We start from the raw sequence: 12098 nt of genomic DNA, 5'->3' as shown, positions 1-12098 counted from the left end.
CATGGATTGTTTTCTAATGGTGAGAAAATGCAGAAATCTGGAGTGCAAATGGACTTTGAAGTCCTAGTTTAGGTTTCTCTTAAGGTAAACTGTACATTGAGGCTGTGGTTCGAAAGGCAAATACAATATTATCATTTGTCTCAAGAGGACTATAATATAAAAGCAGGGATGAATTTCTGAGGCTTTATAAGGCTCTGGTCAGATCACATTTAGAGTATTCTGAGCAATTTTGGGCCCCATACCTCACAGAAGGATCTACTGGCCCTGGAGCAGGTCCAGAGGCGGTTCACGAGAATGATCCCAGGAATGAATGGGTTCGTGTAGAAGGAACATTTGAAGACTCTAGGACTATACACGTTGTTTAGACGGATGTAGGGGGGATCTGATTGAAACTTAGAATACTGGACAGTGTGGACATTGGGAATAGTAAAGGGAAGACCCATTAGAATGGAGATAAGCAGATTTTTTTAGCCAGAGAGTATTGAATCTGTGGAATTCGTTGCTACAAAAGGCTGTGGAGGTCAGGTCATTAAGGATATTTAAAACAGATACAAGTTCTTGATTGCCAAGGAGATTAAAGGTTACAGGGAGAAAGTGGGAATATAGGTTTGTCAACCCCATCAGCCATGATTGAATGGGGGAGCAGACTTGATGGGCCACATGGCCTAATTTCCACTCCTATGTTTTATGGTGTTATGGAGTAATTTACATTTGAAGGATAATGCAGACCAACAATGGAGAGGGGGAGAATGTACATTGGCGAATTTACTGAGTGTTCCCTATCAATTGCCGTAGACATGTTTATGACGTACCTCCAAGAGTCATACAACATGGAAACAGATCCTTCATCCATGGTGACCAAATTTCCCAAACTAAACTGGTCCTATCTGCCTGTGTTTGGCCCACTTCCTTCTAAACTATTCACCTACCTGTCCAAATGTCTTAAATGTTGTAACTGTACCAGGATCTATCAATTCCTCTAACGTTTCATTCCACATCTGAGCCAGCCTCTCTTTTTTTAAAAAAAAAATTACCCTTCAGATCCCCTTTTAATCTTTCTCCTCTCACCTTAAAAAATGCCCCATACTTTTGAACTCCCCTGTGCCAACGGAAACGATCGTTGCTATTCACCTTATCTGTGTCCTTTTATGGTTTTATAAATCCCTAAAAAGGTCAATTCTCAACCTCCTATGCTCCAGTGAAAAATGTCCCAGCCTATCGGGCCTTGCTTATAAACTTCAACCCTCTATTCCTGATAACAACATCTTTGTAACAACATTTTTCTGCACCCTCTCCAACATAATAATATCCTTATTGTAGCAGGGCAGCCAGTACAGTATTAGGTACTCCAAAGGTGGCCTCACCAATGTCCTCTCTAACCGCAAAATGAAGTCCCAACTCCTATACTCAATGGTCTGAGCAATGAAGGCAAACGTCGAAAGGCTGCCTCTACCGCCTTCTATACCTGTGATGTAACTTTTAAAGAACTATATACCTAGGTCTGTCTGTTTGACAGCATTCAATAGGGCTCGACCATTAACTGTATAAGTCTTGCCCTTGTTCATATTACTGAAATGATAAACCTCCGGGTCAAGTGGGACTCCAGCCTAGGTCTTCTGGCTCAGAGGTAGGGACATTGCCATTCTGCCATGAGGGCCCACTTGGCATATTTGTTCCCCCTATTCCACAAAGGGCACTGATCAGTCAGAGGCCAATATAGTGTTCCCATTGCTTAGTTCCAGCCACTCTAATTGGTTCTTGATGCAGCTGTGAGTTAAGTAAATTGCATGGAATGAGTTTTGAAAATGAAGGGTTTTAATTAATCGTTGTGGAGAATTTTCCTTTCAGTGGAAATGCTGAAAGAATAGGAAGGCAATTGAAGTAAACTGGAAAAGTTTACAGTTAAGACCAGCAGGAGTCAAACAGGGCACAAGTTTGATATGTTGGTCACTGGAGACCACTTATCTCTGAAATAGTGGCTTTACCAACATATTTTCAAGATCAAAACAGAAGTTGCTGGAAAAGCTCAGCAGGTCTGACAGCATCTGTGAAGAGAAATCAGAGTTAATGTTTTGGGTCAGGTGACTCTCCCTCAGAAGAGTCACTAGACCTGAAATGTTTACTCTTAATTTCCCTTTACAGATGCTGCCTGACCTGCTGAGCTTTTCCAGCAACTTCTGTTTTTGTTTCTGATTTACAGCATTCGCAGTTTTTTCGATATTTAAATTTTCAAAATATCCACTTCAGGGATAGACATCAAGTTTCTACACCCAGTTTCTAAATATTTCAATCTAAACCAATATTGCAGGGTGACTCCATTCAGACATGGGAAGTATTTTTCACTGAAGACAGCTTGGGTCCAAGATAACACTGATTTTTCGTGTAGTATATTTTATATCCTGGTAGCTGCAGTTTGGGACAAAATTTGAAATCTTTAAAATTCAAGACAATTAATGAAATTTAGGGGTTAACAAAATTTAGCTTTTGCTAGAATGAGTTAAAATACCCTCATTTGATTGTAATTTTTAAAACCTGGATTGATATCTAAATTTCACTGGTAATACCATCCAAATTTCATGTTCGCAGAAGAAAATTGAGTGATCAACAGATGTAGAAAATACTTCATTTGAATATAATCATAATGCCAATTATTATTTCAGTGGTAAACATCAACAGATATGGGAATTGACAAAATTGTCAAAGTTTGTAATCCTTTGGTTCATAAGATTAAACCTGTGCCTTGTTTGGCAGGAAAATACTCACTAGTCATAACTGTAAACCTTTTCAGTTTGCAGCAGCTGTACTTTTATTCATTTAGCATTTTTTCCACTGCAAGAAAATCTCTGCACAATGATTAATTAAAACTCGTCATTTTCAAAATTCACTCCGTGCAATCGACTTAAGTCACAGCCACATCCAGGTTAACTGTGGGTTCTTAACCTTTCTAGTGCTAGAGGTCACTCATGAATTGGAATGGGAACTAACAGTCACTGCTGCAGGAAGTGCTGCTGATGTCAAGGGAATGGCACAAATGACTGAAACTGGTTCCTAGTGTAGACCTAAAATGCCAAACCTGTTGAAGAATCCTTGGTGAATTATTATGGCTACTGATTCCAACTCGTATGAAGGGAAGGAGTAAGGAAGAAGCAGGAGGTTGTTTCCACTTGTGGGTGAAACTAGGACTAGGGGATATACCCTCAAAATAAGGGGAACAGATTTAGGACTAAGTGGAGGAGAAACTTCTCCCAAAGGGTCATGAATCTGTGGAAATCTCTGCCCAGTGAAGTAGTTGAAGCTACCTCATTGAATATTTTTTAAGGCAAAGATAGATTTTTGAACAGTAAACAAATTCATGGTTACGGTGGATAACTGGAGCCGAGTCCATGAAACGATCAACCATGATCTTATCAAATGGCGAAGCAGGCTGGAGGGGTCAGATGGTCGCATACCGCTCCTATTTCTCATGTTTCTTATCCCAATTTCAAATGTTGTCTTCCAGCTCCCAAATACACTTAAAATGACTGACTCTGCTAGCTTGTTCTGTGTAATTTTTGAAGTCCATATTTTCTTCAGTGCTATTTCCTTCCTAAAACCTTTTGAAATTCTGTCTTTGTAATTTGATGTTGTGACTTATTTTTAGGACACTGTAGCAACTAAAGCTATGAAACCAGCTATGAAAACATTGCACCCGAACATAAATGGTCTTTTGCACTGCATATAAAACATGGCCTATTGTAACAAATAGGTACATTGGACAAAGGAGAGGAATCTAGGTTAAAATCCTGGAATTCCTTCCCTGAGGGCATTGTGAGTCAACCTACACGCAGACTGCAGTGGTTAAAGAAGCCAGCTCACCACCACCTTCTCAAGGGCAAGTAGGGACGGGCAACAAATACTGGTCAAGCTGCATCCCAGGAGTGCATAAAAAGACAATTATTTTTGCTTTGTGACAGGAAGAGGGACAGTAGGGAAGTCACTTGCATTAAAAAGTTAACAGGTTTTGTAAAGAGATTTTCCACCCTCTAGGAAGAATTTATTGAGGAAGATAAATAATTAAAATGCAAAATACTGCATTTCTGTTTACATCATCGAGCACCAGTTGGGTCAGAGACAACCCAGCTGTATTCCATGCATATTCCACAGGACTTGGCAGTAGAAATATTCATGTTTTAGTAAGTAAGTTTATGAAAGCTCAATTGCCACAGATTTAAAGAAGTAAAAGTGATTAAATATGACATTGAACAGATGGAGACTATCTAGCCGCCTGATGTATCTGGCTCTAATTATATTATCATTGGTTTCGCCTGGCTTAAAGGAGGTGTTTCCAGGGGCTGATTTGCAGTCATTTATAAAACACCTGTTTGGGAAAACTATTTGCCGACGGCCAATTTAAAAAAAAATTCACAGATGTGCTTTCTTCGTGTCAGCACGCTGTAAATATTCTCCGGCTTTATGAGGAGAAAGAAGACGAGGCAGTTTTGTTCAGTTTTTGTTTTGTCTTTCCTTTTTCAGGTGTTTCTCTGGAGGTCAGTTTTGGGCTGCATATGATTTCTGTAGCCATTACATCCTGCTATCACTAATTCAATTTTAAGATGCACCTTTGGGCTGAATGTGTACACAGACGAGTTGCCTAACCCGTGTTGAAGAAGTACTGATTTTAACTTGTGGTTGTATTTCTTTCCAAAGGTTTTACTCGTGTTGGATTCCAGGACACAGGAGACATTCATTTTAAAAGTAAGCAGCTTTTCAAAGTTTAAAATAAACAAAAACAAAAAATGCTGGAAAAGCTCAGCAGGACTGGCAACATCTGTGGAGAGAGAGCAGATTTGATGTTTCAGATCTAATGACCTTTCTTCAGAAGGCTTTGAAGAAATGTCATATTAGACTCGAAATGTTAACTCACTTTCCATAGATGCTGCCAGGCCTGCTCAGTTTTTCCAGCAACTTCTGTTTTTGTTTCAGATCTTTAACATCTGCCGTTCTTTGTGTTTTTTCTTAAATTTACAGTTCAATTTTATGGTTCAATCCTAAAAGTGCAACTTTGTCATTTAGTCATTTTGAAGTCATATGAGTGTATCCAGAGAACCATCTCTTAAAATCTTGGAATGAATTGGAAGATTGGGAATGCGGAAATGTTGGTTGCGATATCCAGAGAATGTTCTGGAGGAGGAAGTAGAGCTCTCTGTGAATTAAAGTTGACAAACTGTCTTTTGAGGGTGAGCAGAAGACCATTTCGGACTGAAAAATTGGCTTACTGTCAGAGGTGATCGCTGCTCAAGTGTATGGAGTGGAGGAGCTGGTGTTGGATTGGGGTGGACAACGTTTAAAAATCACAACACCCAGTTGTAGTCCAGGTTTATTTGGAAGCACTAGCATTTGGTGTGCTACATGATGAAAGAGCAGTGCGCTGAAAAGTAACACTTCCAAATAAACCTGTTGGACTTTAGGCAGGTGTGTGATTTTTAACTAACTATATGGAGACCTAAGACCACTTTCATTCCTGATTTTCCTGTTTGCTGGCCATGAATAAGGGATATAAGAAGGGCCTAAAACATGTCTGTCTTATTGGCTTGCATCTGACTCAGTTGACTCCTTGACCTGCTCCTAGGGATCTACCACTGTTTTACACGTGACCTCCTCAGAGGAGTGCCCTTAATTAAGAAGATGTCAAGGGCCCCACCCGTTGAGATGGTCCTTGAACATTCTCCTCTGTCTCGGTTGTACAGCTGGAATATTGGAGGGAAAGGAGGGTAATAGTGCCAGTGTTTGCTTTAACTGATTGCTAGTGAGACCTTGTTTGCTCAGACTGACGATGGTAAGGCCAGAGTGATTACAACTTTTCTATACTCTACTCATTTGCTCCCTAAACAGCCTGGATGAGAACATATGGAACAACTCCATAGTTGGTTTGATGTGTTAGTTACTTTAAATCCCACTCCCGAGACTGGAGCATTCGATTTACCGGAGCAGCAATGAGGAAGTGCTGCAATGCTGTCATTCAGATGAGGCCTTGTCTGTTTCTTCAGATGGGTATAAAGATCCCATGGTACCACTTTGCAGAAGAGCAGGGAAACCGCTACCAAATGTACACCCCTCTCCCAGTGTATGCTTACAAGAATGGAACTGAGCTGGCCGTATATTGGATTTTTGTGGGTGATTTGGGGGTGACGGAGGGAATGAGGCTGTTCACCTGTCGAACACAGTTTAAATACAGTTTAGACAGAAGCAAAGATTCTATCCCATCTATCTTTTTTTTTAGCAGCTGTTATCACAAGTGAAAACAGTTTGGGTACTCAACCTATTCTCAGCAGCACAAAACTGCCCATAATTCCTCACCAATTGAGGTTAATTGGGCAATCTCATTCAAAGATCTCTGAGGTATGACTGGTTTCAGCAACAGAAATCTCAGACTAGTCAGGTAGGGGTATCCTTTTAAATTTAGCTATAGGTTGTGTTATTGTAACTGGGTTCAGCTTGTGTAGTATTTGGTTTCCAGCATGAGTAAAATACATCTTCACCCTGTGCCTATTCACCGTTTGGCACTTGATTCTAGATTGCATTTTAGTGAGTTCCTGTTTTTTCAGTAAGATGACGAAATGATGAGTCAATCCACTTACTGTTCATGTTATTTGAATATCTGTTTGGTCAAGACAGTCGTGTTTGTTTTGAAATTCAGCTGATTAATGACTTAGATGGTGGTAGATTTCTAACCTGTTTCCAAACTGCTTTCCTAAAGTCATAGTTATCTTTCTGTGCTTTCTAAATTAAACCACTCTGAGTGTACACAATGGTTTGTGTGTGTCCTTTAAAGTAAAATTTTGATTCTATGTTATTATGTTCACACCCAATACCTCTTGATTCTCTTTTCCCAAAGATGCCAGCACAGATTTTCCACATTGCTATTCTGCTAGGAATACCCTTGATTTGGAGTTCCAACTGCTGTAGATTTTCCGGAGTCAGGTCCCTATACATTATTGGCATATTTCCTGGATTTTTACAAGGGAATTACCTCTGGTGAGAGTGGGAGTGGAACGTGCCTGCAGTCTTTGTGGTAGCCCAAAGAAAGTCTTCTAATGCTAGCTCCCCCCCACCCCCCCCACCGTCCCCAGTCTGTAATTTAAATGCAAAATGTTGGAAATAGTTAGAGAGTTGGAAACCAGCAGAGGAGCTTCAAAAGAAATTTCCCTCACTTTCCAGCTGAGGTGCAGCAGAGTGAAGGTGGAACTGGGAGGTTAGGGCCATGGCCTTGTATTACATTATTGTTGAAGAGGCATAAGATGCTCTCTGATATCTGGCTCAGGTGGGCATTCCTTAGTTCAACAAACTTAAAGTTGCTCATTTTATTGGCCAACATTGGAAACTTAACTGACTGTCCTCTTTCCTCTGCATAGTTTGCAGCTCCTGATGTCATTTGTAGTGATCCTGTTGATTAGCCCTGTTGAGATCGGCTCTGTGGACAGCTAAAACAAAGGAATACTGGGGCTGTCCTGATCACTGGATACATTGATAAATACAGTTCCCCAGTAGCTGAGATGGCAAAGGACAGGAAGCATATTTGTCACTATTTTTCCAATAGCCCAGTCAAGGGGTGGATAATGTGGATTTTAGAGTCTTTGAGCTGAAATAATTTTTTTAAAACAAATCCGTACAGAATGTTTGGTACTTTCTATGGGCTCATTCTATTTGGTACCATTCTCTCACAGCTATACAATCATTGTGTTCTAATCCAGCTAAGCCTGATCCTGACTAATCACTCTCCCAGTCCTGTGTCTGACTCCAAATGTTCACTATCCTTGAACACAGCTAGTGACCTTCGATATTCCCTAACTTGACTCCTGATTTGACCATCAACCCATATACTGCTTCAGCACCCATCCCTCAGTTTCCATGCTGAACCCTGGCTATTTCTCGACCAGGTAACACATGTTCCTAGCCCCAAACTCTTAATTTCTCATCTTTGCGACTCTAGGTCTCTACTCCCCTTGATTCAATCCCCTTGTCTAGGGCAGCCCTGTAAGGACCTATTTCACTCTGGAGTACAGGTGCAGGTTAGAGTGGGACCCACCATCCGAGAAACAGATGGCCACTGGGGTTGCCAAAATGGGCTGGTTGGAGTGCATGCCATGGTTCTCTCAGACTCTGGCTCAATCATTTGGTTACATTTCAGGCCCTCTAGCCCTCGTACTTCACTTGTCATAGTCTGCCATACTACTCCCCATCCCACCTATGCCCCATCGCCCCATTAGTCCCTTAACAGGGCATGAGCCAGCACAGGGACTTCATGTCCACTCACCTTATGTACAGAATCAATAAGCCTGATAGTAAAAATGATGTGCATCAATCTGCTTAGAAAAAAAATAAATAAATAAAGTAAAGACACTTCGATAATCTTTCCTTTCTATCAAATAGACCATTAAAATATAAATAATAGAAACTTTGAATACTTGTATGCAGATAAATATTGAAATATTGACAACAGAGAACATAGCAGAAGGAAAAGTGGTAGAACCACCTAAAGATGTCAGTGAAGTAAAGTCAACAATTCTGTCCAGCTGTGTAAATAACCGCAGCTCTCTTGATCGTATTATGAGTCTGAAGTCGGCCAGTGAATCCTCCTCTCGTCTGGTCCCTTTCCACTCACATCTGTGATTCTTCTAATACTTCACATCAGTTTCAGAGTTTCCGATTCACGGGCACTAGCTGCCTTCCCTTCACCATGCATGTGCAATCCCTTTACATGTCCAACCCCAATCAGGATGGTCTCAGGCCTCACGGTTTTCTCCTGGAAAAAAGGCCTGAACTATTCCCATCCACCACCATCCTCATCCAACTGTCTGAGCGCCACCTCCCTGAACAATTTCTCCTCTTACTCTTCTCACTTTCTTCATACCAAAGGTATGGCCGTGGGTGTATGGGTGTCATGTACGTGGGCCTCAGTTATGCCTGTCTCTTTGAGGAAAGTGAAACATTCCTTGTTCTGGTCCTACTGTAGCCGGCCCCCCCTCATCCTGAATTGGGAAAGTTTATCAATTTCACTTGCAATTTCTACCCCGCTCTCATCTTCACACGGTCCACCTCTGACTCCTCCCCTCTCTTCCTCGACATCTGTTTCCATTTCTGGGGATAGGTTGGCCACCAATAACCACTAGAAACTCACCGACTGCCACAGTTACCTCGACTATGCCTCTCCACACCCTGCTTCCTGTAAAGACTCTATTCCGTTCTCCCAGTTTCTCGGTCTCCATTGCCACTGTTCCAATGATGCTACTTTTGACAAGGGGGCCTGTGAAATTTATACCACCTTCATCAACTGATAGTTCCCATTCACCATGATTGACAGGCCCTCCAGCCATGCCTGACCCAGCCTCCACACCTCGGTCCTCACCCTCTCTTCCCTCCAACAAGGCCGATAGGGTCCCCCTGGTCCTCACTTCCTCTATGTCCACCAGCCTCTCCTACTCTAATCCCATACACCTTACTATCACATGTAAGGGTTGCTACTACGAACAACCCAAAGTCAGCCACTAATGTTACCCATTAGTTGCTAATGATTTCCTCAGGCTGACAATTGTGTTTCTCTCCATCTGGACTCTATCTCCATCCATTGTTTACTATGCCCCCACTGCCTCCATATACTGTACATACCAACCTTTCCTAGCTACCATCAGTTCTGAGGAAGGGTCACTAGAATGAAACGTTAACTCTGCTTCCTCCACAGATGCTGGGAAAGCACAGCAGGTCAGGCAGCATCTGAGAAGCAGGGGAATCGATGTTTTGGGCATAAGTCCTTCATCAGGAAATGTCGATTTTTTTTTTTTTTCCCCTGGTCCTCGGATGCTGCTGTGCTTTTCCAGTACTGCACGCTCGATTTTGATCTCCAGCATCTGCAGTGCTCACTTGCTCCTCTCCACCAATGCGCTCAGACCTGCTGGGTTTTTCCAGCAATCCCTGATTTTGTTCCTCCATTATGCATGCTTGTCTTTTTTCTAAGCAACTTTGTAAATGCTATGGTTACTGATCGCTTCACTGGTTCTGTCCATAATGTGGAAGGAAGTGGAGTTGCCATGAAGGGTATGGAGTCCATTGGAGATGGGTGGGGCACATGGTGGCACGGAGAAGGAATGGGTAAGACATTTTGAACTTGCCTTCAAAAGATTCTTGAATCCAGACTATGGTTCATGAGTATTCCGAGATCCGTAAATATGTCAGGGTGAAGCTGCCTCAACTCCACAAAATTGTGAGGGGCTGGGAGGTGCTTGTCCTGCAATGGAGCCAGATTGATGGGTGCTGTAGGGTGGAGATTGCTAGCAGTACCATTATCCTTTGCCAGCAAAGATTGCAGGTATCAAGAATCCCTATCTACCTTTTTTTTTAATCCCTGCCCCTGTTCTGACATAAGCTTGAAAATGTGAGCCCAGGTTTCCCCATCCTGCAGCGTTGTCCACTGCTGTCCATTCTTTGTTCTCACGTAGCCAACTCAAACTCAGTTATCAGGCTGCCTCAGACTTCACTATTCAGACACCCTGATAATTAGGCTGTGATCTTGCTGCTATACTCTCTTCTAATTGAATAACCTTTTAAGTACGAAGGTAATCATCAGTACTTCAGTGTATTAATGCAGCATAAATTTCACAAAACTCACATGCTCCCACAATCTACAGCCTGAAAATTGACACTAACCTTTGATTAGCTTGTGTAGTTTTTGTTTTAAAAATCTAACATTCTGTTGTATTTGTTCTGTGAGGAAAATAACCAAAGTATTGTTCTGATGACTTAGTTAAGAGTGAGAGAGAGCCTAATAAAAACGTTGACCCATGTAATTGATTTTAATGGCAGCTCAGTGCCATCCTCTGTGTGCTGGATAGCAGCCAAGTGCCATCAGTTAGGCCTTGGGGAGCTCGGGGCACCGAGGAGGAGATGAAGAGGACTAACTGGCTTTCTGAAGCACAGAATAACACAAACAGATTAGTGTATTTGATAAGTGCAGCGCGCAGCATGTTCTAAAGCAGCAGAGAGTACAACTGACCTTTCTATTTTCTGTTAGAGTCTGAGGAAAAGCAGCGAGTGCAGCAGAAACAGAAAGACCATCATTCCCCACTGTGTGCCCAACATGGTGCAATTGAAGAAACAGATCATCTCTGAAGACTCCATCTTTCTTTTGCTTCAGTATGCAGAAGGTATGTATTGGTCTTGTCAATTTAAGTTGATTTATAAACCCACTTTAATTTGTCATCCAGTTTAGTAAATTCCTTCCAGAATAAAAAAAAAACAAGTGTTTTATGTGGAAGAAACCACATTACTATCTAATTGTTACAACATGTATCACCAACATATTGCGTTTGGCAGTACCTGGGTTTGCCTGAAGAACACAGTCTGAGGCAACTCCTGTATTGTGCCTTAGACCTCCTCCTATTCTGTTGGTGCTGTGTAGTTGCACACACTGGCAAGTAAATAGATTTTAAAATGTATGCAGTTTGATCAATCTGCTCCACAGATGTTGCATGTACAGAATCAATGAGAATTTTGAAGACTCATCAATTTTTATTAGTTAAGGGCATTGAGGGATGTGTAGCACATGCAATTAAATGGAGTTGGTTTCTGGATCAGCTGACAAAATGAAGGAAAACACATACGGGTGGGTGGGGCGGGGGGTGGTGGCGGCGGAGGGGCCTTCCTGTCCTATCCTATCCTATACTCAGTTATTCAATAACTCTTGATTCAAAGGTAGGTAAAAGGTTTCCTGCCAATAGGACAAAATGATTGCATTGCTCACAGAATTCCAGTGACCATTTAAAATTGTTGATCTTTAAAAATATATTTTGATCAAAGTTTTTTTTTTGAAAGATTTCACAGCAAAGATCGTGTTCACCCGTGAGCAAAGCATGTTTCTCTATTTGTTGATGTAGCCACTAGCCATCTACTAGTTAGAACGCAGTAGAATTTCATCAGATTAACCTCAAATTGGAATATTTTGCTTTAAGGCTATTTGAATTCTCTTTCACCAGTGTCAATGTACTCAGTTGCTCCAGGGATGTTTTAAAAAAAGCATAGAAGAATTTGTAATGATATTGCATTTGTCTTTATCTTCTAGCATTACC

At 41.5% G+C, this 12098-nt stretch overlaps 1 protein-coding gene across 1 annotated transcript in view; it reads left to right on the top strand.

The window, feature by feature from the left end:
• rps6kc1 (ribosomal protein S6 kinase polypeptide 1) overlaps positions 1-12098 on the top strand; it is a 176883-nt gene that overhangs the window by 120803 nt on the left and 43982 nt on the right. The window contains exons 10-11 of the mRNA XM_072580801.1: positions 4687-4734; positions 11045-11177. Coding sequence (XP_072436902.1) covers positions 4687-4734; positions 11045-11177 — 181 coding nt within the window. The remainder of the gene's footprint in view (positions 1-4686; positions 4735-11044; positions 11178-12098) is intronic.

This window comes from Chiloscyllium punctatum, chromosome 11 (assembly GCF_047496795.1).
Source record: "Chiloscyllium punctatum isolate Juve2018m chromosome 11, sChiPun1.3, whole genome shotgun sequence".
NCBI lineage: Eukaryota > Metazoa > Chordata > Chondrichthyes > Orectolobiformes > Hemiscylliidae > Chiloscyllium > Chiloscyllium punctatum.
This window is presented reverse-complemented; position numbering and strand designations above follow the sequence as displayed.